This window comes from Clavelina lepadiformis, chromosome 8, assembly GCF_947623445.1.
Source record: "Clavelina lepadiformis chromosome 8, kaClaLepa1.1, whole genome shotgun sequence".
NCBI classification, from domain to species: Eukaryota; Metazoa; Chordata; class Ascidiacea; order Aplousobranchia; family Clavelinidae; genus Clavelina; species Clavelina lepadiformis.
Genome location: NC_135247.1, coordinates 15,013,986 through 15,040,938, shown reverse-complemented (window position 1 = coordinate 15,040,938; position 26,953 = coordinate 15,013,986). Strand labels below are relative to the sequence as shown.

Sequence of the window (26,953 nt, the reverse complement as noted above, 5' to 3'; positions counted from 1 at the left end):
AAAAAAGAAAAACCCCATGGCGTACAGAATAGTACACCCTTTGCTGATGTAGAACGGGTTTCCCGATTTACAGATATCAAAGACGACCTGTCGTATAAACCACGCAGGTGAACATAATTTGAGATAACAAACTGAACCAACTGAATGGTTTTAAAAATGTTTTAAAATGTTTTCTTACTCATTGTAGGTGGTCATGCTTCGCTGACCACATACCGAGATATTATATTGAACAAATCATGTGTGCAAGATTAGAAGTGTTATTAAATAAAATCCAGGAATTATTTTTTCAATAGTTTTTTATTTATTGCATAAATAAATTCAAATGTTACTCATCTGAGTGAAATCTTTAAAACCCAAAGCCCAAAACGCTTGTAATTTAAAAAAGAATCGAAATGGGTCGATATCTTCTATCGTTAAGCGTATGGCCGATTGAAAAAAACCTAGCCACCCAAAAGTAACTCGGAAAGGGTCTATATTAATTGTTCTCAACCATTTTCACGGCATTTCATTTGTTTATAAATATCCTTGATAGCTACTCAGCCTGGCAACAACTGGTAGCAGAGTTGCAAATTGGAGGTTACTTTAGGAAGATGTAAGATTGAAGAACTTTTCCTCCTATTCGCTACTTTTTGCGAAATATTTGTGATAATTTTAAATAGCTTTATAAATAACAAATGTTTTGTATATTTTCTCAAAAAACAGCATTTTAAAAACTCACTATGTCCTAACCAGTGATGTTTAGAGTCATAGGGTTAAAATTAAAACGGTGGCAGATTTTCAAAATGTTTTGCCAAACCAGACAGCTTTTTTAGAAGAAAGCGAAGTACAGCAAAGAACGAAACCTATAAACATCCGGCAAGTTGTTACGTTGCTGTAGTGGATGATATAGCACTATATAGTTTAATTGTAGCTGAATAGTCAGTTCAATGATTAACCAGATAACCAGTAAAACCTGTTCTAGCTAGCTTGCTAGACTATACCAAGAAGTTTTCTGAGATAAGGAAAATTCCCATTACTGCAAATAAGTGCGACATGATCAAGTAAATAAAATGTACTTCAACTGGTGCAAAACGTACAAAACACTTATACTGCTGACATAAAGCATTGGTTGCTTTTATTTAATTTTTCCATCCACAATTAGTAAAAGAGGCAATTCGGCTGTGAATGTTTGCCGATCCTGTTGACGTTCAGAACGATAATGATTAACGTAGTAATACTTGGTATAGTATATATCGGGTCCTTACACAATTACAGCAGAGTCATCCTCAAAAGAGCATAAATCATTTTGCTTCAAATTCTCCGATTATGTTTTCTTGTATAGACTACTTTCGGTTGTGAGGAAGCTGTAGAAAATGGCACAAAACTAATACAAAAATGTATCTGTTTTAATAATAGTTGTAATTATATGAAGTAGTAAAATTAAGCACAGTAATGACGATGTCGCTTATAGAATATAGAATATAATGGTTATATTTATTGTGAATGATTAGACAGAAGAATGAAAAGGCCAGCTAAGTATGTTTTTTTAGGCGTATATTTCATCACAACTTGTTTTCCAGGGTTAACAATTTCTCAAAAAGGTAAGCTCAATTGATGCAATATTTATGTTTTGTAATCTATAAAATAACATTATAGTTACCATAATGTATCAATAAAATTTCAAAGCCAAAAAGCTATCTTGAACATAATCAGGTCTGTACGAACTTTACTGGGAAGTGAAGGATCTTCAAACTACACTACATTGGAAGAGTGACCTGGGGAAATATGAGCAATCAGAATATCAGATACAAAAATGGTAAACTCTAAACCGGTCTACTATATAATCCACAAGTATATGATTCGTATTAAAATGGATGTATGGTTACCAAACTTTATTTTGTAACTATTTTACAATTAATCGAAAATGAGAGTCCTCAGTAACTATGCCTGAACAAGTAAATTTTGGTAAATAATGTTGATGTTTAGTTCTGACCATAAAGATAGATGTTATGAGAATGAGTGCTTTAAACTTGAGCAGGACGGGGTCTCAGTCACGTGTTTGTTGAACATACCACCAGATTTCTGCGGTGAGTCGAAACCTTTTTGTTTTCAAGAAACGTCCCTTCATTACACAAGGGCTAATTTCAATGAAAATACAGTTTTAACGTAAGATATTTACAAGTTGCTGTTCTGTTGTTGAAGGAAAATTTAAAGTGCGTGCATTGTATTCAAGTGGGATGGGTTCTTGCAACAATAAGTGTACGTCTTGCCACTGCACAAATTACACAGACACGAGCTTCTTCTGTGTGAAGTTGGAGAGTAAGTTGTCCGAACACCGGTCAAATTGTGTCAGCGTAAACGGAGATTTTTTATAGAAATTAAGTTTTTGTGATGTAATACAAATTGGGAATACTAAAAGTGGTTTTATTGAATACCAACCTATTGCAAGTATTACACGAATGCAGATATATCTTATTGATAGTGATTGCGAAAACCGACACATTACAACAATTAACCACAAAACTAACATATAAGAAATATATTTCTGACATATTGTTGGGACAATGTCGTCAACATGTTAGTTTTTCACTACACTATTTGAACGAACCTGCATGTGGTGCATTAAAAACAACAGTTTGGTACAAAAATTCAAATTCTATTAAACAATATAGACGAATCTAGCCAACCCAAAATATCCACTATGAACGTCGAAGCTCATTCAATGAATATTAGTCTCGGAGTACCTAGCGAGAAGGTGCGAGGTTACTTTGACAAATTTATCTTCAAAATCTCCGTAGCGAATTTGAAAGGTGAGTAAACGAAGCTCACTTACAGTATGATCAAAGTATGATCTACTGTATTTAAACAGTTATGTTTTTTATATTTCAGGTTACTCGCAGGAAACCTGCGATTCAAGATCACCTCCTGAAAATATACCAACAGTTGCAACATATCAAACTAAGCTCATCGCTAACACGGTGTGAAATTGTTATTTTTATATACGGTAACTTGCAACCATGGCAATTATTGTCAATGCAAACGAGCTTTAGATATACGTATGTCGATGATTAAGTTGGCTAAAGTGGTAATAGCATACACCGACATGAACTGGGTTACTTGTTCCCCAAACTTCCTTAACTTGTTTCCTACTTGTTTAAATTTGTTTAAATTTATTTGAGTTTATATTAAATCAAAAGTAGACGATGACGATTAACAAAGGATTTAACAAGTAACTCACTTAAAGTGCGAAGAAGTACTTGTATAAGTAACTATGTAACGGTAACCAGTTCACATGGCGATCGATAACATAACGTTTTGAAAAGGTTGTTTACATACGAAAACAAATCAAAAGGTGTAATAAACTACAGATTAAAAAGTAGACTTAATCAAACACCGGTTGCTTAGGGAAAGTGCTAACTGAACGTAATTTACAATTTTTTTTTTCATTTTCTGTGCAGGAAGCTCGTAGTGACACGGCCAACTTCCATATCAAAGACTTACTCCCTGATATTGAGTACTGCGTTTTCGGGTTTTATAGAATCGAAGATAACATATTTCATCCTAAAAGCAATATTGGATATCTTCGCGTCAAAACAAAGAATGGTATGCTTCAGGAAACTTTTAGATAATAGTTTATTTTTACAGCGGGGAAGTTGGTTACCGTTTTCCTACTGGTTAAGTATTGAGTCATTCATGCTATATACAAAAAGTATTGGTGTTACCGGTTCCCTGGTTACTTATTCAGTTAGGTTGAAAAGGGCTTTTTTTCGCACTTGGTTGGTTTATATGACTTTTATCCCTGTTTTAAATTTATTCCAATTTACACTAATTTTTATGAATTTATTTCAAATCATGACTTTTACAAAAGGTATATGGTAAGTGAATTTACAGGTAACCTACTTAAACTGCGAATAAGTAACTGAATAAATAACCAGGTAACAGGTAACACCTTCTTCATGTTTTCAAAAGGTAACTAAAATTCCAGAGAATCGTAACCAATTTCACCTGCAAATATAATTAACCAAGAAACGGTTAAACAACTTCGGGCTGAGTTTATTTAGTTCGGAATCAGCTTTACCTAATTTATTTGCAATATTTATACACAATACAAATGCTGTCATACTTGTTTTGCAAGTTTTCAAAGAAAATTATCCTGATATTAAAACGTTGCCTCTTTAATATCGGACAAGAAGTTTCGCTTATATGAGTAGATAAACAGTAAAGTAATCAATCTATTGTATGCCCCATACTCACGAAACAATTGTGGGTAAGTTCCAGATGAAACCGACCAAATCCAGAATCTTGTTATCATTGGGACGGTTTGCTCTCTGCTTATTATCTTGCTCATTACAGCTGTCATGTTCACTTGCCTAAAATACAAACCATTGAACCCGTCAATCAAAATTTCAGTTGTAAGTACAGTGTAGATTTACATATAATAACAATTATAGAGTGTTAAACGTGATTAGAGTGTCGTTGTTAGAGTGAGTGTTATTAGAGTGTCAGAAGGTCACCTGAACCTTTCAACAAGATTTTAATTGAGTAGATATTATTATTTTAAGAGAACTTAATACATATTTAACTCCAACCTTAATTTAACTTCAAACAATGTAGTAACAGGCTTTCCCCATTTGCGCTAACCCAATTGTATATCTCGTGCAGATGGAGTGGGACAGCGAAGAGCAGGATCGTTTCGGCCCGTGAGATTAAACGTTTTTCTTTGCTGGACGTAAACGTTTAGTCTTAAAACTTGCTTTAAAATCGCTTAATCTGTAACCTGTATTTTTAGGTCCAACATAGAACGTCCAGACGAAGTTGAAAAGGCAGCTGACGTCCCTGTTCATTTACCAGGTGCACCTATATGTAAAGTTTGGTTTGTACAATTTTAGAATTAGGCCCTGAGTAATGTTTTGTAATGTTAAATTTCTAGCGTTACAAGTTGTTTTTGGCAACATTTTTCTACATCTACAGTTACAGAAATAGATCACACGATAAACGAAGATGGCAGAATTTCCGCACCTCAGCATCGCGTTGAGTTTCTTTCGTTTCTGAACTCGGAATACTTCATGTTAAACCGCAATCAAGTTCTATCGCAATCTTCGACCGTTGAAGAATCAGGATCTGAATTCACTACATCAGACAACGACGTCATGCAAAATAACACCAGTGAACAATTGCAAACGCATTATGTCAGGAAAGTAACGTATTTCGACTCTGAATCAACTGACACAAGCATATTATTTACCCCTGCAAATGGGAATTATCTCGATAAACAAAGTCGCATTACAGACACAGATGAAAGTGGGCCAAGTTGCCAGTTTAACCAAGCAACACCTGGGCTTTATCTTAGTAAAACAAATACTACTGCAGAAACATACGGAAGTGGGCCAAGCAGGGTTTTGTGCCACCCAACACATAGGATTAACAATAATGTATAAAGAAACGCTTAAATAACAAGCGCTTGAAACTCTCCAGGATATTTCCTAATTAAAAACATCTCTTTGTATTCCTGCGATATCTGTTAACCATTTACTGAAAAATAAAAATGATATTCACCAGCAGTGATTACCGGCACCGACTATTCATCCAGGATACAATGGAAATCCATCGGCGTAACCCCAGCATACCCAACATCGATTCCCCATCCCAACTTTTGTTTTTTCGACCTTTAACGTTCTCTAGATTTACGTTATCTCATCCTCACGCGCAAACCTTCACCACCCAATTGCAATTATGAAGCCAAAACTTATTTCTGATTAACACATGAGCTTCATAAACTCTACATGCGTTAATTTCTTCAGTATTGGGAATTTTTCAAGCCCGAAACGAAATGTTTGCTGAAATTATGTTTACTAACATTTTGGCTGCACTATATTGGCATTCAATAATACGAAAAAGAATACATTGCATTTTATAAAAATAGCAAGATAATAAAATGATCCTTAATGGTTATAAACAGTACAAGTAGTATCTAAGTGTAGCCCTTTAAATACCTTAGAGATCTATTAGTGAAGTTTATTACAGATGGGAAAAAATGATCAAAAAAAAAATTCTCCATGCAAGATTAACCTTGTAAAACATACACATACACTTCAAAATAATAACTTACAATTTTCAATCCGGAAACGAGTGTTGCTGCATTCTTTCTATATATTGCAATATCGATGCAAAACATGGACATTATAAAGAAAAAGAAAATAGTTACGAGTAAACGCAGTTGAAATGTGGTTTATTCGCAAAATGAGGATATGTGTGAACAAACAAATGAAAAAAGTTCTGGCTTAAACCGGTCAACAGAAAACTCTCCAGAACAATATTATGAGACGACAAGCAAGCTTCTTTGGTCATATCACGAGACAAGGAAATTTGGAATCAAGCTTTATCTGGTAAGAACCTGTTGTATGCTATGACCCTCACTTGCATAATGCTTTTGAGTGTAAAAGAAATGTTATATGAATGAAGTGTTCAAACGAACACCAATTTAATTGCAAGAATTAAAATGCACAATTGCATATACCATAACACTATTAGCGCCCTTTGATAGCTTCGTACATACAGTACCACCATCTCGGAGATAATCAGTAACGTCTAAGTTTATCGCAAGAACCGGCAAATAGCTCATTACATAAAAAAAACTTTCGAATTTATATGAATACGTTTTATTATGGTCCAAAAGTTGATATGATTAAGGTGTGGTCAAATTGAGTCAGAAACAGAAATTATACCAACGTTAGATGCCACTAGCAAGTTAGATTAGTTCGAAAGGGCTAAGTTTGCAAATTTAATGCGGTTGACACTGGATTCTTTATTTGCTTCGGATATAACCTCTAATCCACAGAGCTAAAAACAAGTAAAAGGTGGAAGGCAACTGCTAAAATGAAAAAACTGCCTAAATCTGCGTTGACAGCATAAACATTTTAAATTAATATCATTAACTCTCAAAAAAGCTATAAACTATAACCTGACAAAACTATAATAAGACAAGGTGCCCTGATTGTAGCCTCCGAACAAAGTAAAGTTTTTCGAATAATTATCCTTAACTGAAATGTCAACTGCGGATAGGATGCCAAGGAATACCTTACATCGTAAACAAGAAGAAACGCTGAACAAAATTTGCTAGATTTAATTTATTCATGTACGAGGAGAGTTTTACAGTATTCGATCTTTGGGCGTAAAAACACTACATGAGGATTTTTTATTTCATCACTTCCATATTTCTCTGAGTTAATTTACTCCTACCTGCTGTTCTGTTGCTGTGTTGCTGTGTTACAGCCTCTCTGAAATACCTTCGCTGTATTGCTATGAAGCTCTGTTTCGCTTTTCCATGACTTCATCGTCGTGGACCCAATCCCGGCATTTTCATCATGGCTTCTCAGAGAAAAAAAAAACAGAAATCAAGCGATACCCAAGTCAAGAGAATAAAGAGCTTGATGTAGTTAAACCTGAATTATGTGGGCGGTATGAGCGGGTGCAGTTGCTATGGTCAACTTGCAAATTCTTTGCCGCCCACATATCTGAGTGTTTGCTACGCACAGCAATTAAGCAGCTTCACAAAGAAGACGCGCAGTGCCACCGGGCTGCATAGTTGCTTGTTCAGCCTGTGGTGATGCATATTCATGACGTAAAAACACGATAGCCAAAGCACAAGTAATCATTACTTTCACATATCTGAGGAACTTGTTTGCATTTACACTTCCATCGCTATGTTTTACACTAGAACCTTTTCCAGAAGAGAGTATAATAACTCAAGATTGCTGCGTTTACCATTTATACACAAACCACGCATATTAGCAGCATTATTTGTGCCCGTGGCTGTGGTTAATTTGGTATCCGCGCTTTGCCTGTCTGTGTTACTGACGTGGCGAGATCAGAAAGATGATTCTACGGTTTACATAAAACCACGAAACAGTTATCTTTCCATACAAACATGACATTCTTAACGCAATATGTTTAAAACGCCTGAACAATTTCGATCAATAAGGAAAAAAGTTATAAGCATCTTCTCTAAAGGCTATAATTAGCTTAAGATATTGTTGGTCTTACTGCACACACTGTTGTAAAACTTAAACCTAATATGTCAACTCTTTCAAAGGCGGTTGGACCGTCAACCGTGAACACTCTTTTATCTCCTGGCGCAAACCGTTAAAACTTGTGTTGATAGTTCTACTTCTATATATTTAGATCCATAAAATCAAATCACAAATTATCAGAAAATCATCTGTCCAATAATAATAACCTGTAAATCCAAAATCTTGCATAAATAGCACTATTCATCAATACCATACTCCGACGCCAAGGTCAAGGTTGTTAAGCCTTTCCAAAAATCACATTACTATGTTGGGAATATGAATATGTATTTCAGTCGCTAAAAAGAACACCAGAAAAAACTTTTATATGACCAAACAATTTTTGTTCTAAATTTAGCACACTTACTAAGCAATTTTGTAATTGACTAGGCCTTACAGGCTACTGTTTTTTGTTTCTTTTTGTTATCAATTTTAACTTATAAATGTTTTTCGCCTGATATAACTCAACTTTTTATACCCAGGACGAATGGAAATATCTGTTACAAATTCTTTCTTGGTACCATAATGTTTGTTAAAGCAGAAGCTAAATGGTTTTCGATAATATCTTGGATTTGGTTGGTAGGATCTTGTTTCAAGACTTCTCTTCCTCCCCGTCCCAGCTGTTGATGAGGTCCCAACTTATCATCAATTAAAGTTTTTACCATGTCGTTGATCTTTTGTTCAAGATAGGAATCCATGTTTTGAAATTTTTGGAGGCTTTCGCAAGGTACGTTGGACGAAGAAGGAACCTCATTTCGATGAAAGACTTTATCGTTATAACGTTGTAGTTTTTCATCCCGTGTTTCTACTAATAACATAGAAGTGGCCAAATTAAAAACATAGTAATGAATTCTGGACCGAAAACCAAAAAACTTATCTTACCTAGATTGCTATCTGTAGTTGATGTGTCGGTAGTGTAACCCTTTTGTGTACGTTCATGTTGCAAAGAACGAGTTTTCTTTTTTCTGGAGTTCAATTTTCTTTTTTCTCCTGCAAAGGTTTAAAATACAAGTTTAAGAAAAATTGTTTCTCAGTGTGAAGCAAACCTGCTATATGTAGTTTAAAATACTGCAATTGGCAAAACAAACGTACAATATATTCACAAGGAATAGCTTAAAATGAGTTAAAATGCTGATGCTGCGCCAAGTTTTCAAAACAAAATTTTCGAATACTTTCTCGTTTAACCGCATCTCGGTTTGTGACGGGCGGCGAATAATCACGATAATTTCTTTTTTTTACTTTTTCGAGAGACGAAATCATCTACGAAAAAATAAACGTAAAGTTTTTTTACAGTATTTGTACATTTTATATCAGACGATATATTTAGATAGCAGCAAACGATATTCCAGTGCATAATGGAGATGTACAAAGCGTTATCATTCTTACGGCATTGTCCGTCATCCACAAAAGCGAACTCGCTGAACAGATACCGTTCGAAGAAAAACTTCGTTCTCTGCCTGAATTTAACCTTTGAACTTTCGATGTAGTCATGGTGTGGTCTTTTGCTGTTTCTTGTTCATCCTTGTACAAATCAATGTTTGTGTTGCGAGCAAATAGAAAATTTTCGCTTCCTGGGCCAAAATCTATTTGCATGTAGGATACCTGTACATGTAGGAAATATCAGTTATATCTTATGAAAGAGTTAAAGAAAGTAGGTAAGGAGAAATAGTAAATTAAAATTAGTTCATAAAGGGTTAGGCTAGAGTACGATTATCGTTATAATGGGTTAGTTTTTATTTTTCAACAAAGAATAGCTTTCTACATATATCTTGAATGTTGTAAAAAAAAACATTCAACTAAACTAACTAAAACAATAACGTTTAAATAAACACCTTGGTTATATTATTATATCTTTAGATGTATACTACCTCTATGTAGCCACCTCACCCATGACTGAAAGTAAAAAACTACTATATTAAGCATCTGTTTCGAAAGGCGCCAAAAGCAATGGACAGCAGGGCAGAAATTTGCCAATTGCAATTTTGCCAATGATCTAAAAAACATTTACGTTTTGCTTTGCCGTTTAATCGTTGGTAAAGTCCCACAATACTTTTTCATACTATATATACCGTTTCGTAGCTTACGGTATATGTGTGTTATGAAAACGGTAAGTTATTACATGACTTCTACGTTACAATTGTCATAACAATTGTAATTTCTGAAACGCTGTCATCGCTTCCGACGCCCTATGTGTGTCTTGAAGCCAGAACTTGCACAGCAGATTTACTTCATTTGGATTATGATGCTGAAAGTCTTTGTTTTGCGTATGCTTGCTGTAGTCTGCTGGTAAGTCGTACAGAAGATGATCATACTCTTGTACTGGTGCAAATGGATCTATAGAAAACTCTTGTATGTCTTCGTCTTCGACAGAAACTTTTGGAAGAACTCTTGTTACAGAATCTGCCAAAAACCATCATAAAATGTTGACTCGTATTCACCAAATGCAATGTTGTTTTACTTTAATCGTTGGCAAAGCATTATTTTGCTTACCGTATTGGAAACGTTGCATATCGGCTTAAGTGAAAAATGATGCCAGATGAATTTATTAAAATACAGTGGTCAATTTATTTGCAAATGCTCATGTCGGCCTACCCGGAAAGTCTTGATTTGGTTCCAGCAACGGCCCAGTCGATTGATTTTTACTGCTAAACCCTGAATGTCCTTGGTCATTGTGAGAGATAGTTCGGGTGCAGGAAAATTCCGGAGTATGACGTAAATAATCCTCATCTGACCCTGCATCCTGAAAAGATGTCAACTTGTAGAAGTTGTCCTGGTCATTTTCGTTTGATCGGAGACAGGATAACTTTCGGTCTGAGTCCGGAACGCGTCTGTGTATCGCAAAAAAAAAGTGATAAACAGTAACAATGAACACTGTATTCCAACTGCACAAAGTGAAGTGCGAAATTTTGGCGAATCATTTCCGAGTTCTTTCCTATTATGGTGCGACCTATGTAGGCTTACCTGGAAACTTTAGACTTTTTTGCGGGAAAAAATGGTTCTTCTCCTGGGACATGACAGGGTAGTACCCGAGGACCCCATAGCCCGGAGGTGCCTTGAATCGCGTTGTAATCCAATGGAATTTCCCAGCAATGCTTCACGTCTCCCTCCACTGCATATGTAAGTCGTAGTTACAAAACGTTTTGCCTACTCTCGTTTCTTCGGCTGGATAAACTGGAGCAATTAAACAATTCAAGTTTAAGCAAACAAATTAAACCGGTTTAAATGGCGCTGTGCAACTTTGTTAATGAAAGTGATGAATCTTTAATAAAACAATTTACGAAAATAACTGTAACTTTCGAAAGATCAATGACCTAATGTTTATTGAAGACTTGTCTTTGTCAGTGTTATACGTACCCAGGGTTGCCATACCGTCCTTATTTTAAAGGTCCGTGTGTTAGAAAATATGTTTGTCCTTTTTTTCTAAGAAATGTCCTTATTTTTAGGGCAGAGGTACGTATTTTGGGCACTTTGACACATTTAGTATATCATTTTGTATTTTGTACCAAAGAGATACCAAAATTAAGAACATGCAGATAGTGTCTCGTTTTTTTTGGGAACATTGTTTGCTTTCTCCTGTTGTGCACTGTTTAAGATGGTATTCGTCTTTCGTTTCATAGTCGTCCTTATTTTTGAGTTGAGACCGATGGCAACCATGGTTATGCGCAAGACGAAATAAAACGTGCGTAAACAAAAGCTTTTCTTGAAGCGTCGGTTGCTGTGTTATGAACATAAGAAGCTATTTTTGTTTCCTTACAAAGTGGACTAATGAAGAAGTTACATTTAACGAATATCTTTTACATTTTAATCCGTTGCTTTCTTACGGAAATTATTTTTGATTAAGCCTTGCAACGTCGTTATAGGATATAGCTAAAATCAGTAATCTTATGCATGCATATGCAAATATGCAAGAAGCATTTATTTTGAAGTAAACATTACCAAATCTCTGTATTTGTATGCAGATGACTTTGTAGAATATAAATAGCTTACATGTTGATGGTGCAACCATCATTTTACTTACGAAAGCTTGTTATCTTATTGCACATAAACCAATTGTTTTGGACACAATTAATGTGTATTGTTGGAATTACATAAATAAGAATGTTCTGCACCTGAACTGCCATTTCTTTCACTAGCAGATTGTTTTTTTGTGGATGGCTTGCTGAAAATTTGTGGACTCTTTTGCCAGTTTCTGCAAAAAAAGACCACAACTATAAATGTGATAAGTTTACCATTATTATCATTAAGATAAGTACACCAAGGTTAAAATGAAAAACACTATACCATGACAAGAAAAAAATAAATCTCCAACACATCATGTGTTGATGATAATAGTAACACAGATATAGGCAAAAGGAACGAAAATACTTCTTATCACTTGATCATGCATTGGTTGACTGGAATAAAAAATCGGCTAGAGCTTGCTAAACTCAGCATAATCATATAATTTGTGCTCATGACACCGCTAAACAGGGTGTTTATGACAATGACCTATAAGAAAAGTATCTCAGGCAGCAATGCAATATGGTAATTTTTTGTTGTCTTGAGAGAAAGCAGGTTTTGTTACGTCACTCAATACGTGATCTTTGTTGAGTGACGTAGTAAGGGGCAGACCAGCGCATAGAACAAATATGGCAGGTATACAAGCAGCATGTACGTAGTGTTTGCATGCTAAAAATCAACGTAGGGTCTAAAATCCATTTAGTTCAATTTTGGTTGCGCTAATGAGTTTAATTTAGTTCGAAACTCACATTTTAAGTCATAATTATGATCAAGTAGTCCTGTTCCGCTTTGCCCTTTTAATCCGTTATATCTCGAAACTTGTTTTGTTTTGTCATAAAGATACAAAATTCCCACTATACCAGAATAAATTTCCCCAACTATTTTTGAAGCGTTTACTTATTTTAGTTGGCTTTTAGCGTAGTTAAATGCTAAATTTACACGCGGCACGCGGCGATTTTTTAATGTGGCAACTGCAGCAACTATATAAGTTATAACTGATACCGGTATGGCCTAACATGTTACATGTTACTTGATATCGTTACATGTTACATGATACTTACAGTACGACTTATGACTTGTAAAAATTTACAATGTATGTACGTTCCAATAAACCGTCTTTGCAATTCCCAATTCTCGATATATTGGTCATTTTTGTTTAAACAAATTTTAAAAAATTAAAAAATTGCAAAGCAAGCCGCCGGCCGTGACCTGTTGAAAGTTGTTATTCCATTTGAATGATAATAATGAATAACAATGACTTTTCTAGCAAACAGCATTCCGGTTCAGATCTGTTGTGAAAATGAAAATGCCATATTATTAAGCGTTCAAGATACACAGTTTAGATTGACGTAATGAGGAAGTACCCATCCTTTTCCGGGAGGAAGGAAGACGTGTTTCGACAAAAGTATAAAACGATAAATGGCAAACATTCGCTGGTTTTCCTGTGCAGGTTTTAAAGAAAGAGAACACCGAAATTAGCCATCCAAGAAAAAGGTATTGGACTTACCTCCCTTTGTCGTGACGTGCTGTGCGATACACGTGATCAAATTTACTTGGTTTTCCCATAAACGAGAGACGAATTTTTGCCGAACGTGTAGTTTTAGTTTTTCCAAAATTGCAAGTTTCTGCTTGGGGCCAGACAATTGCGTCATTCCGATGGTTTTTTGAGTTCAATAGGGAAGTCACCTTGAAAACATCGGGTAGGTTAGCTTTGAACGTTGGTAGCTAAAACGCTCAGCAAAAGTTCATTTTCACTCACCTCAACATGTTGTAGATGCGACATTGTAAATATTTCATATAAAAACTAGATAGCGTCACTGTCGAAGTGAAAAGCGTTTGTTGTTTGTACCTTTTTTCTTAGGGAAGTGTGCCAGGGAGCTTTTTTCCTGGTCCAGACTTTGTTTGTTGTGTGTCCGGGATTTTCCTCGAAATTCCAACTCAATGATCGGAGCCAAGCATTGTATTCCTGCTCAAGTGCATTCCGCTGACGACGTTGACCATGATGATTCTTTCCAGCAACATCTCGTAAACAATCAGCCTTTTTGAAGTGTCTTTGTGAAAGCGTGGTGGACTTTGAAACGTTATGTCCCATCGCAAATGATACAAGTATAAATGTGTCTGTAAATTGTTGCACTTTAAGGGTGATTTATAGGTTAAATAATTATTTTAACTTTATGCGTGATTAATGTATCTCTCATTATGGGGCACTTTTGTAACGATGGGTAAATCGGTCTGTCAAATATTTTATATTTATGTTAAAAATCTATTTAAGTCACCAATTGCATACGCGACTGCACTGAAGAGACAAAAACAGTTTTGTGGTTGCTTCTTCTCGGAATTTGATTGTTGAATAAACGCTCTTTTCACCAGAACTTGTTTATTTTAAATAAATTAAGCTTTACTTAACAATATTTTTTTACTTTAACTTGTTAATTTTCTTGAAATTAATTTTTCGTGTTTAGATTATTCTAGATCAACTGAAACGTTTAATGAACCGACGTCGCTCAACCAAATATACTTCATCTGTTTATATTATACCGGCTAGATTCATCACTAACATAACGTTTCAGTCTTGTCTTTGTTTAACAGTTGTTCCCTTTCACTTTCAACTACATTTTGAAACGCTTCTCGGCTAGAATCGTGACTGTAGCGGAAGGACAATGAAAAACAGATGCGCTGCATATAATTGGTCGGGCCGGATAACTATCTCGCAACACGCTTAATATGAATTATTTACTTATTCAGTTGAAACAGCAGCATGCTGCTTGTGCACAACGATAAACAGTATATTGTATTCAAAAGCGCTATCTTTTCATTTTAAACATTACAGTGCTATTGTCATCGTTAGTGACAGTAACTTGACGTCTTCGATTTACATGGCATTATTGCATATCGGCTAAGACTGCAGTAGCATTTGCACATTGTGTAGGCCGCGTGCGTTTAAAATGACAACGCTAATCTAGTTTCCTTTGTTTATATTAAGATCGTTTTATTCCTGATAAGTCGTGATGTTTTGATGGCAACATTGCCGGCAGGTATGGTGTGTTATGCAGTAATGTTCCGATAATGCATGTTCTTCGCCCTACAATGAAATATTGGCGTTGCCTGGAGTTATTGCGTCAATAAATTTATTTGGTCTTAATATTTGGTGTTAGGCCTAATTCGGGTTGTGATTTTTAAGGCGAGGTCGTCGGCGTCTCACAGTGATTTAAAAAAGGCTGCACCGTAATTGAGCTGCTTTTAGCGTGCCACCTTTTCTTGAGAAGAGAAAAGCTATCACCTTAAAAGTTGCATAGAACTTGTGTCATCATCAAGCACATATCGCCTGTGGCTTAATTATTCGGCGATGAACGTATTTCCACGTAGTCAGTGAGACATATGACACGAATTACCTTATTTTTCAATTGTTTATCTTTCTACATCAAACGTTATTCGTGTTAAGGAATTCTTGCCGGTATGTTTTAAAACCGATTTAATCAACAGCAATAGACAGATTGCGGGTGTGTGACGTGACGTATAACATTAATTAGGCCCTAGTGTGCTGTTCATCTCAGCGCGCAGAGAGTCGTTATATTTAGATGTGATCGCCTTTTTCAAATTTTGCTTTCCCTGCTTGGCTATTTAACGTGACTAGCCCAGAGTTGTTAAAGCAGTTTGCGAAGTTGCAGAAACCTAGATATAGTCGGTTTGAAGTGATTAACAAGTGTCAAGATCTCAAAAAATGTACTTTCGAATTCTCATAGTTGTTAGTCTTCTTTCAATTGCTCACAGATCTTCGAGTAAAGGTAAGCAACGAAAAACATTCTTGTAATTTTTATTCTTTAATTTCGTAATTGAATAATTGAAAGCTTTTGCTTGAAGAAAAAACGGCGATCTAAATGCTGTAAAAAATGTATTTGCAGAACAGTGCCTTCAACTATAACTTTCTTTTTGTCTTGAACCAAAACTTATTTTTCTTGATAAAAAATCAGCTTTTATATAATTTCTTGGTGACAGCATGCGAGCAAAGTGATTTTTTTTAGGAAAAATGTTTGATTTTTATCTCCAGTTCTGACTATTTAGCCGGGTTAAAAAATTCTTGTCGGCAATTTTTTGGCTCAAGGCTAAACATTTTTTATTTTAAGTCACGTTCTCTTTTCAATAATTTACGTTGCATTTGATAAAATCGTTTAGTATTTTCCTATCTTCCTGGATGGTGATAAATATGACGTTGGCAGGTTTTCTGTTTTTGTAAACAATTCATCAAAAACGCTTAAGCTGCATTTTGCGATAACACCTCCGGCAAAAACGAAAGCTTCAACATTATCACTCCTTAATAACGAGTGTGAAGCTAATGAAATAGCCTTCGACTAAATTTTGCAAACGACTCCGTCGATAACGTTGTACTGTGATTGTACACGTGTATGGTAAATTATATGTGATCGAATATTATATAAATTATAGCTTTGGGAAAAAAACTTTCTGAGCTACGTTGAATGTGAAACCTACCAATGTACTCAAAATTTGATTGGGCGATTGTGATTCACTGTAAGTTGTTCATTCTCCGATGAAAGTTTAGGATGAAGCTTAGTCTCGTTTCAGTGTCAACGGATTTTCAATGGCGTTTAGCTTGACACCTACCAAACTCATATTCCTTGGAATTTTTCTTTCAGATTGTTCGGGAAAGAATCACGCTATTGTTGGAAACCGCGAAATTCGTTTGTTCAATGAGAAAAAGACGTACGATGAGGCGCTGATAAGCTGCATGGAATGGGGCCAGAAGTGGAAAAGCGAAAAAACAGCACATCTCGCTTCCATACTAGTAAGTGGAAAATATGATAAGATATCTTTTCTTGTGTGATAATTTCTTTACATTAGATTGGCTACTTGACTAAGTATAGATCACACCATTAAACACGTCAAAAATTAGAATCCAACTTAAAACGTGTCTGCTAGCTTACGTCGATTTCTAGTGGCGGGCTTACTGCATGCGTTATCAAACGTAAACGTTTCAGTGCGGTCTGCATAAAAGGAAGTCATAAAATGGAAAAATCGCTTTAAATTTCTTTCTAACTTCAAAGAAAATTTATTTTAGGCGGGCAATGACGTTAAGAGTTTGGTATGTTTTGTAGTTAAAATAAGCGTGGGTTCGCCACTTGCGTGACAACTGGTGTAATTCGTCGGGCTTGGTGGTTTTAACACTTTTGCAGAAATGATTAAGTCGTCTGAATATTTTATATAATTAGCATGCAGTGACGTATAAATCACCTTGTACATTTCATAAGCTGATAAAATGGCTCGTATTTTATTTAATTGTCACGTAGAATTCCCCTAACATTAAAGCAGAAATAGTAAATGTAATCCCCAGTCAACTTAAGCCTGACACCTATGTCTCAATGCTGTCAAGGAATTTGTCGTAAATTGGTGCATATCAAAGGTTATGTTTGGTACTAGCAAGGAAGTAATTATATAAAGATGTAATACGACGGTACACTGACTCGTGGATAAGTACCTATTGCTGTCGTTGGACTTAAAGTACAATCAATCAGGTTCAGTCGTAATCGTCGTTGTAATTGGCACGGTGGTGACAAAATCTTCATGTCGATTAGTCATTCTTTGTAAATGTTAGTTTTACTTGCTAAGACTGCATAAATCAAACTACGCTATAGAGGCTGTAATTTTTGTACACTAATTAAACTTAATACGAATCCGGTTCTTAATTTGAGTGGTGGCGGTTGTGTTTCGAAGATAGTTTGACTTGCGTAATTTTAAGCTACTTAGAAGCGAAATCGGTTGTAACTTTATTTTTAGCAACACAAAAAACCTGCTTTCGGTAGTTGTTAAACAAGTATGTACAAATAATAATCAAGTATTTAATACTATGACGTTTGTGAAATGTTTCGTCTAGAACTGGAATGTTGCCATAAGTCTTTAAAAGCCTGTTGTGATTATGTGCTGTTGCCCTGCGTGGGATTTCTGGGAATACATTGACACTTGCTGAATACATTAAAATAGTACTTGCTGCTCACGACACGTTGCTTTGCTCATGCACTGCAATCGCAGGCCGACATACAACAAAATCGACATTATAGCAAGATTTTAAAAATAGTGTTGCTATTTTATTTGCAAAATTTTACTGACCTTTTTGTATATCACAGAGCGCGGAAGACCAAACCTGTATAAACGAAATGATCGCTAACCCCGAAAATTACAAACCTAACCAGTGGAGTGAAAACATGTATGACCCTGGCTACTTTGTGGGGGCTACTGACGCAGCTGAAGAAGGGAAATGGAAATGGCCTAACAAAGATGATGACGAAGTAATTTCTTATCTTCATTCAACTCCTATATTTTCTTACAACTTATATATCTGTTATAACTCTGATATAAACATTACTTTCTATCATCACTGAACTCTTGTTGTCGGCTTCATTCATTTTCATTTATTTTTATTTGATTAGAAAAAGAAAGGTTTATTCGTGACGTTGATTAACATAGATACGTCAATACTTCTATCTATAAATGCTATGAAGTGTGATTTATCATAACTACTTGTTTACATGCGCACATTTCTTGTTCACATCAGTGATAATTCAAGCGGTGCGCAAGAATTATTTGGTAGAAATAAAAACATTGAATAAAAATAAAAAATCGCGATATTAAGTCCAAATCAGGTTTTGCATTTTTCTTGGTCATAGCCCAAAGGTATAATTTTCCTTAAACGAAAAAACCTTTCCACTTTTTAAACTAAAGGTGCGTTTTGACGCAAAATGTTGACGTCATACGCTGCGAAATGATTTCATATCCCTTTTGCCATTCAATCATCCAAACACGTTTTACGTCGTTGATATTTGCGCAGTTCTAACTATAAATATTCTGCCCTATCATGTGTAATATTGGGGCATGCACACGTCTGCACGAGCCTATATGTAAAACCAATGCGAAAAACAAATGTGTTATTAATTTGAGTTGATTCTCATGATTTTCAAAAGTTTTAATTTTTGGGATCGTATACGCTTCCATAAATTGTTCTTTCTTTGGCTGACACTTAATATTATTTTTCCATACAAGGCTCCTCAGGATATAAAGTTAATGGAAAAATTTTAATTAAGCGGATATTTGATGCAGATCGTGCTTAAAACTCTCTTACAAAGATATGTTTATTACTTTTTCCATAAATAACATTCCATCAGCATTGGTTAATAAAAAACTTAATTACGACGCAGTTGCGCGACGTTTCAACGTATACTTTAGCATAGAGTTTTGTCTTTGTTTTGCCTTACAAGCTGTGATATTACTCAGCATGGATTTAAATACGATCGTAACGTTTGTTTTTTAATTTTTAGGAGTGGTTTTACAACAACTGGGCAAGGCTGGAACCAAACAACTACGGTTACGGGGAACACTGCGTCCAGTTATTGATGGTAGACAACGACTTCTACGATTACAACATTGGAAAATGGATTGACGTTTCATGTTCCAGCCGCAAGTTTTATGTTTGCGAACGAGGTAAAAGTCAATCGAAAAGCCACTGATGACTCAGCTTTAGTCTTTTTCTGTGATCTTTGTCTGATTTTAAGTAAATTGTGTACTCAAGTTAACTTGTTTTCGTCAAACATTTTGGTCAAAACACAAAACAGAAATACGATTATTTTGTAAATTTTCAGTAAAGTTTCGTTATCAATTGTCGGTTTCTAAGAGTAATCTATAAAGTAAGTGTAATCTTTGGTCACACATCTCACGTTTACAGTTGAGTCATTGGTTAATATTAACTTCGTTTACATTACTTAAGACTTTCCTCATATAACTGTCGGCTAACATTGAAATCTTTTGCAGTTATACCGAATGAGTTCTTATGGGGATTCGAAAACCACCTTCACGCAAGTAAGTGGTTTTTCCGTTAAGGACTTTTGATATCATACACACAAATCAGCTGAATATACATTTCGCTAAAATATCGGCGGCTGATTTTGTCAGTTAACATGAGAATTAATGTTCGATTAATTTTGTTTTAACAAAGTTCCTCCTTCAAATTGGGTCGATCTTTACAAAACTTGCGGCGGAACAAGACAATCTCCCATCGACTTGAAGGATGCATGTGATGGCTCATCCCTGCCAAAAATTAGAGGATTTTTAGGAACGTCACATCATGAGTGGATAGTGCAAAACACTGGAAGATTCAGTAAGAATAATATTGGCCTTACGAATTAAGCGAAACTGTTGTTGAGTAGGATTTATCGCAACTGAAATTTTTGGAAAAACATAATTGTATTTTTTGTCATGCAGTAAAAATCGATGTCCAGCCAAAGCGGTCGATGTGGACAACCTTCCGCAGAAGTGGAAAGAGATACTACATAGATCACATGATTTTGAAACGTGGTTCCGATCACACTGTTGACGACACCCACTACTGGGGCGAAGTAAGCACGCTGAGATTGTTGTGATTTGCAAGTCGTATAGTTATGGTAACAGTGCTCTTTGGTAGCATTTTCAGGTACTAAACTTTTTTCATTACTTTACAGTTACAAGTATTTCATGAACATCACGAACTAGGACAAAGACATGCATTTGCATTTTTCATTAAAGTGAGTTTGCTTTTTGATATATGTAGACCTATATGAATGCAACAATGACAACATCCTTAAGAAAAGTTTGAAACCTTAAAGAAACATTTAATATGCGTAATCAGCTTTTTTGTAATTCGTAATACGTGAAATAAAATGTTATTGACTTGTTTTTAGAATAGAGATGGTGTAAGAAATCAATACTGGAATGAATTATTGGAAACTGTCAACTTCGTGCAGGAAACTGGATTACGGAAGTCTATGCCAGCGCCACAAAGGTTTTTGAAAGAGTAAGTGATGCTAGATTTTTGAGAAAGTAGCAAATCAACAAATGCACCTTAAAGCTCAGTAGAAATATGTATTTCTTTTTTACTTACTTTTTCTTTTCAAAGAATCAACTTGCTTTGCTTGCATAGCTTAGAATAAAAAAATAAAACCTTGACAAGGTACAAATATTAAATACGTTTTCACACACAGATTGTTAAGAGATAGCGCAGAAGATGGTATACCTGCTAACCTGGTGCTAAATGATTTCGTGCAATACAAGGGCTCATTGCCATACCCCCCATGTACTGAAGACGTAATTTGGACGGTGTTCAAAACGCCCTTGGTGGTTTCTACACAGCAGGTAATTAACTATAAATTGCACTCGATTTTCATAAAAATGCCGCCACTCACAACATGTAGATGTTTGTAAAAACATTTGCCAACATTGTTTAAAAGTATTTAATTCTGTAACGTCATTGTTTTTAGTTGTCCGTTTTGAGGCATACACACATGGAAGACGGAAGTCTTCTGATGGAAAATAACTTCAGACCAGTTCAGCATAATTCTCGAAACTGTTGACAGTTTGACAAATCACATTCGACAATGTATTGTAATGATAAAAGGCTCTAATACATGAAATTTTACAATTATTTTGTGCGTTTTATTTTTTCTTGTGCAAGGTATTAATAAAGATAACGGTGCTAAGACAAGTGTTCGGTATTGAACGCCACGTATCAAAGTTGTTTGACTAATTCTTTTTAAAATTATGTTTACAATAATTTATTGTCGCAATCCATGCTGTATTACTTTTATACGTGTACGTTCTACATTCATTTTGGACTGAAAGCTTGCATGCCTCTATACAATTACTGTGCCAATACTGTGCATGCGAAGTTCCAGTGCAATGTTTTAATGGATCTTTCTTTTTCAATAAAACTAAAACAACACAACCTTTGCCTTGAACTTTTACTTTTACGAAGCACTTTATTTATTCATGCACACACAAATGAATCATTGCTGATTACATTCTTGAGTCCACAAGAAATTGACCTAAGTTTACTTCATAATTGCCAAAAACAGCTTCTCGTAACCACCATTTTTGTCGCCTTCAATAAATTTTTCTTTTTTCTTGTTCGCTTCATGGCTTGATAAAGCCAGTTGGCAAAATATAAGCTGGAGCTGGAGCTGGAGCTGGAGCGCAGGGGACATGCCCCCCCCCCCCCCCCCCCCAACATTTGAGCAATTTAATTATCACAGTTTATCTTAATTGGAACTGTATTCTGTAACTGCCAATTGCATATGACACCAAGTTTGTCCCCTTCAAAGTTTTACAGCAAACTAGGTTCTTGCCATATGTACACACCTACGTTAAACAAAGAGACCAGAAATTTGTTAGTTTTTTCCATTTCTTCTTGTACACTTCTTATTCGTTCAAGCAAGTAGCCAGAATTTTCACCAAGGTCTAGATAAACGAGAAGATACTCAAGATTTGTCAAAATCTTTCGACCTTAAAGTTACTGATTCAGTGGTCCCAGCACCCTTCATTGCGTCATCTAGGCATCGAGCATCATACACTGCAAGAAGACCAAATAATGCCAATGTTAAATCACGAAGAGAATTCTTCCAAGTTTCGATGTCAGATCCGACATATAATCTTACGATCGGCAAAATACTAAAATTTATTCAAAAATGCAACAAATCGACAAAGATTAATGATTTGATAAAGATCGCTATTCCTGTTTGATGTTGTTTATCGGACACTGCAAGCTAATTTTTCCAGCCATATAGGTTACAGAAAATTGAAGCTGATAAGCAAAATACACGCGCCTGGGGAAATCATTGTAAAAAACAAGTAAGCACGATTGGGAATTTGTCGCAGTTTTATTTAGTATTTTGCAATCATATCTATGCTTGCAGAAACAGTCTATGAGGTCTACATGGTCAATTTTAGTACAGCATATGGCATTCTTAAATTAGTTTCTTTACGTGAATTTTAGTATCGACGATGACATTTTTGTCCAAGAATTGGTTTCCTACAGATTGTGTTTACCGTGGAATTCTGTTCGTTTATATTTACGCTCACCAACGCGTGCGTCCTGACCCTAACAGGCACAGCAAGGCATATATCGCAAACAAATCGACCGTGTTATTTCCGAGTACGGTCCAGTGGCGAGATCCTATTAGATTACTTGTGAACTTTCATAATACAGGACTAGTGCTTTAACTAGCCATTGTATCCAAGAGTTGTTTGTTCACATGCAATCTTACTATAGTAACTGCCAAATAAACATCTTGGGATTCTTAGTAGAGACACGCCCATTCGCCCACGTAGATGACCTGGGTTTCTTTATACCAGGGCTTCTCAAACTTTTTTGTTCTGCGACCCCATTATAGAAAAGAAATTTTTAAAACAACGAACGTCTCGTCACAAATCTCAAGTCGTATTTTTGTCTATGGAGATATCATACAATTGCACACAATCCACGAAAGTAGCTGTACAGTAATAAAATAACCGGGTAATGGAAACAGCAAAGCGAATAAGAAATTAACAAAAAAGCAATTCAATTTATAAATGTTGAATTTGTTTTACGTTTCCAAAATTTTGACCCATAATTTTAGAATGCTGCTTTATACACGACTTGGGCATTGCGTCACAATTAGGTTGCTTTGGCAGTGACAATCAAAGGAGAAAAACAAATAAAACGCTTTTAAAAAAACGAAGCTTCCAAAGACTTGCTTGCATGCTATCTTTGTTTCTCACCGTTGTTTGTTGCTCCTGGCCGACGCAATGTCTATGATAACTTTCTTGTTGGTACCTGAGCAAGAAGAAAGAAGTTAATTGTTACGTCGGTTGATTCCAATCGCCGGATTCAAATGTTTTGTTTGGTTATATTAACTCGTACCAGCAAAACATTGACGTAAAACTGACTAAACTCATTTAATCCTAAATAAGTGGAAAGTTTTAAAGTAAAAGTTTTTTTACTTAACTTGACCATTGAATGTAAAATACCAAAAACAATTCAGTTGATATTACCATTACAGCAATGACCAAAAAATGTGCTCATAGTTTGATTTGTGGAAATGGCGCTTAGCTTTTACATATTGCTTAATTAACTGTTTTCCGTAGTCCATCAAACAATTCATGACATCACAATAACTTATGTATAAAACGGAATCCTAGACACTTTCTGTTCTTTTCTTCTGTTTCTTGCTTGCTAAAAAGGTTGAAGTTATTTAGTTATTAACCTGGATTTGAGGACAGTTGGTGAGTTCTTGTTTATTAATTGCAGTAGTTATTGCGTTTTGACAACAAGTTGATTCGAAATTGTTTTTGTTTATTTAAGAAAACGCCCTTTCGCATAATTTGAATCTTCAAGGTATAAAGAAACAAAAACGTGTTTGTACGGTTCTCTACAAGAATTAGTGTAGATGCCTCGCTTTGCCATGTAGCTTTAAAGTACACCTCTACATTTGTAACGTTATGATGTAACGCGAGTAGGTGGGAAAAAAATTCATAGAGTTCAATCACAAATATTTTTAACACTTCTACGTCACCTTGAGCGTAATAATCTGAATGGTCTAAAGCTCTAAACTGGTTCACAACACGAGCATTTGGCGGCAGTATTTATTTGCGCTTTTAGTGTGCTTTTGATTGATGTATGAGGGACATTGACAAATGATATTCAAACCTAGCCTATTTCGGCTGGACGGAAAGGTTCAACCAACAATTGTTGGTTGCCTCTGACTAGTAGGTTATAGCAAAATAACTAGTACTAGGCTCGGATAAATTGGAAGGGTTGACGGCAGGAAGTACATCTGGTTGTAACAGCCATCAATGCAGCGGAATTCGTCTACAGTAGCAATGAACTAGGGCCGCAATGAACTATGTCGTTATCGTCTGACGTCGGCATTGTGCTAGTGGCATTCTTTTCTGCTTTTTGCCGAAGTTGTAGTAACCGTTAGGAAACAGTAATAAACAAACGATTTCATAAGAAAACTGCAATTGTTAGACACTAGCCACGTTTATTTGCAGGGGCGGCTCGTACATAGGGGCTGCGGTACTTTTGCTGTTGACTCATCGATTATACTCACATTGGTTATAATGGCATGATAATGAAATTCTGCTACTTCTATGCAAACATGGTGTAACCATACATTACTTTAAGGAACACTTGAAGTAATCTATGGTGTAACAATGCTACTTTCACACTCCAAGTCCTCGGGAGCCGCATCCGGGCCGCTAGCTTGACAGCTCTTGATCGTCTACACTACAGCAGTTAAACCTTGGCAGACCATGATTGACTTATGTAGATTGTAGACTAGGAGTAGGGCGTACAATGGAAGCTATTTGCAGTTGAAACGCCGCCATGACTCAGAAAAAAGTTGAATGCAACTACTTTACCAAGAGCGAGATAATTTTTTTTCATTTTTCTCAAAGAAAAGAGAAAATTAAACCGAAGTTGTCAAGAGAGTTCTTTTCATTGAGACATTGAACATGAGGTAATGACAAAAAAGGGAAATTACGGATGGGATGGAAAAAAATGAAAATTTATATGCTTTGCTTGCCAGAAACGCGTTAGAAGAACCGGAAGGCGAAAAAGTACGCCAACAGATATTAGTTGTAATATATAAGAGGAAATACAACAACCGATAACGAGTTGGAATTGTGTGAGTCCAGAAATGAAAAATGAAGTCTTGCAGGTGAACAGAAAGTCAGACGGAAACATGTGGGTAAAGGTTGGGGGAGAAAAGAGTAGGGAATGTGGATTGCGCATGCGCACCAAAACTGTGGTGCTCAGTGTGGGGAAAAATGACTTCTGGAAACAAAGGGGAAGCGTAATGATGAGAATCCCTAAAACTGAAATATGTGTTCAGCAGGAATGCAGTGTGCAGCTCATAGCAAGATTCATGCAGCAAAACAACTTGCAGCAGGGGCGAGATAAAAACACACAAGTTAATTTTACAGTACTATGGGCAGGAGAAAAAAATTACAGAGCGTACGAGACTGTTAAGTATTGCCTACGGATGGAGGATGTGGCCAAACAACGCCAAAGATATTGGTGTGTAAAAGATAATGCAGACAAAAGGATAACAAAAATCGGTCAACATAAAAACAAACGCGATGGTAGAAACTAGAAGGAAACACATGGAAAAGTTTGTCCAAAAAGTGTTTTTTCATGGGAGAAAAGATAGGTTGTGTGGTTGTTAGGTACCGCAGTGCAAGAAGCAAGAAAGGAAGTAGGGAACACCTCAGGGATTTGTGCAATAAAGAAATAGACCTAGTATTGATGCGAAGAAGTGGAAGACGCTATTGAAAAAAGAAAGGAAATAAGAAAATAAATGAAACTGAGGTACAAAGAGACCGTTGAGGCACACAAGAAAGTAAACTGAGATGCAAAGCGAGCTATAGTTGGTGGTTGACAGCGATGAGAGCAACATCCACGAGTATGGGTACTTGTTTACGTCTGCCCACGGTCACACACCCACTGAATTTCTGCAGGCAATGAAAGTTGGCTGAGGGAAAAACAATGCTAAGCTTTCATAAACATTTCTTGTGGCGTTTCTCATGCTTAGTGTGCACCCGTCTAGCGAGGACTTGGGAAGAGCGAGTTTATCGGCCAAAGTGCAGCAGATCTATTGAAGAAGGACGACAAGGTCCTGCTGTTTGCGGGTGAAGTGCTTGTGAGCTTGCTCCAGGTCATAGGTTTGACGTTCTGCTGCAGTATTATCAGTCGAAGATACTTGTTTCACTGTTATAAGGGCCGTTTCCTTGCCGCTTGTTGCCAAACGTAGGCTACTAGATGGAGGCTTTTGGTGTTAGATTCGGTTGTTCTCGCAATGGAGACGTTGTCCGGGGCCAACACGTGAAGCTTTCTGACCTGATCTACGTTCCGTACAATCAATGCTGTATTGCTTTTATACGAGTATGAATTAAGTTCCTTATGAACTAAAAGATTGCCTGTGAATGTAGGCTACAATTTCTATGTAATGGCTTATCGGGTAATCCTTATCCCAATACTGTGCATGCGAAGTTCCAGTGCAATGTTTTAATGGACTTTTTTTCTGAATAAACTGAAACCTAAACCACACGACCTTAAA

General features: G+C 36.0%; 3 protein-coding genes across 5 annotated transcripts; 2 read left to right on the top strand and 1 right to left on the bottom strand.

Annotated features, from left to right (window-relative positions):
* Positions 1 to 1,452: 1,452 nt before the first annotated feature.
* Positions 1,453 to 5,666, top strand: LOC143468976 (uncharacterized). 2 transcript variants are annotated; one of them, XM_076966478.1, is made up of 11 exons: positions 1,453 to 1,580; positions 1,693 to 1,795; positions 1,966 to 2,066; positions 2,182 to 2,298; positions 2,652 to 2,789; positions 2,869 to 2,957; positions 3,438 to 3,582; positions 4,258 to 4,391; positions 4,642 to 4,679; positions 4,769 to 4,830; positions 4,951 to 5,666. In XM_076966478.1, exons 1-11 carry the CDS (start codon positions 1,499 to 1,501, stop codon positions 5,415 to 5,417), a joined length of 1,476 nt encoding a protein of 491 aa, XP_076822593.1. In that variant the 5' UTR covers positions 1,453 to 1,498; the 3' UTR covers positions 5,418 to 5,666. The 2 variants fall into 2 exon arrangements, with proteins under 2 accessions (XP_076822593.1, XP_076822592.1); XM_076966477.1 differs by having other exon boundaries at positions 4,252 to 4,391; positions 4,951 to 5,663.
* Positions 5,667 to 8,411: 2,745 nt separating this feature from the next.
* Positions 8,412 to 14,248, bottom strand: LOC143469144 (uncharacterized). Its single transcript, XM_076966723.1, has 10 exons — positions 13,894 to 14,248; positions 13,552 to 13,730; positions 12,155 to 12,234; positions 11,007 to 11,154; positions 10,638 to 10,873; positions 10,273 to 10,445; positions 9,432 to 9,647; positions 9,218 to 9,305; positions 8,928 to 9,035; positions 8,412 to 8,853 (listed from the first exon to the last, which is right to left on the bottom strand). Exons 1-10 carry the CDS (start codon positions 14,134 to 14,136, stop codon positions 8,546 to 8,548), a joined length of 1,779 nt encoding a protein of 592 aa, XP_076822838.1. The 5' UTR covers positions 14,137 to 14,248; the 3' UTR covers positions 8,412 to 8,545.
* A 1,259-nt stretch (positions 14,249 to 15,507) lies between these two features.
* LOC143469683 (carbonic anhydrase 6-like) lies at positions 15,508 to 21,804 on the top strand. Of its 2 annotated transcripts, none has more exons than XM_076967462.1 (11): positions 15,508 to 15,829; positions 16,697 to 16,845; positions 18,182 to 18,343; positions 19,370 to 19,532; positions 19,860 to 19,907; positions 20,044 to 20,205; positions 20,310 to 20,443; positions 20,546 to 20,608; positions 20,765 to 20,877; positions 21,065 to 21,215; positions 21,341 to 21,804. In XM_076967462.1, the coding sequence occupies exons 1-11, from the start codon at positions 15,766 to 15,768 to the stop codon at positions 21,431 to 21,433; spliced, it is 1,302 nt and encodes a 433-aa protein (XP_076823577.1). In that variant the 5' UTR covers positions 15,508 to 15,765; the 3' UTR covers positions 21,434 to 21,804. The 2 variants fall into 2 exon arrangements, with proteins under 2 accessions (XP_076823577.1, XP_076823579.1); XM_076967464.1 differs by lacking the exon at positions 15,508 to 15,829 and adding an exon at positions 16,433 to 16,571.
* Positions 21,805 to 26,953: the final 5,149 nt, after the last annotated feature.

Coding starts and splice junctions, on each gene's coding strand:
- LOC143469144 (XM_076966723.1), bottom strand. CDS start 14,136: ATGGGACATAACGTTTCAAAGTCCACCACGCTTTCACAAAGACACTTC. Junction 13,731..13,893: donor ACACTTCCCTAAGAAAAAAG/GTACAAACAACA, acceptor GATGTTTTCAAG/GTGACTTCCCTATTGAACTC. Junction 11,155..12,154: donor TGAAAGAAATGGCAGTTCAG/GTGCAGAACATT, acceptor TTACATATGCAG/TGGAGGGAGACGTGAAGCAT.
- LOC143469683 (XM_076967462.1), top strand. CDS start 15,766: ATGTACTTTCGAATTCTCATAGTTGTTAGTCTTCTTTCAATTGCTCAC. Junction 15,830..16,696: donor TCACAGATCTTCGAGTAAAG/GTAAGCAACGAA, acceptor TTTTTCTTTCAG/ATTGTTCGGGAAAGAATCAC. Junction 20,444..20,545: donor ACACCCACTACTGGGGCGAA/GTAAGCACGCTG, acceptor ATTACTTTACAG/TTACAAGTATTTCATGAACA.
- LOC143468976 (XM_076966477.1), top strand. CDS start 1,499: ATGAAAAGGCCAGCTAAGTATGTTTTTTTAGGCGTATATTTCATCACA. Junction 4,392..4,641: donor CGTCAATCAAAATTTCAGTT/GTAAGTACAGTG, acceptor TATCTCGTGCAG/ATGGAGTGGGACAGCGAAGA. Junction 4,680..4,768: donor GAGCAGGATCGTTTCGGCCC/GTGAGATTAAAC, acceptor CTGTATTTTTAG/GTCCAACATAGAACGTCCAG.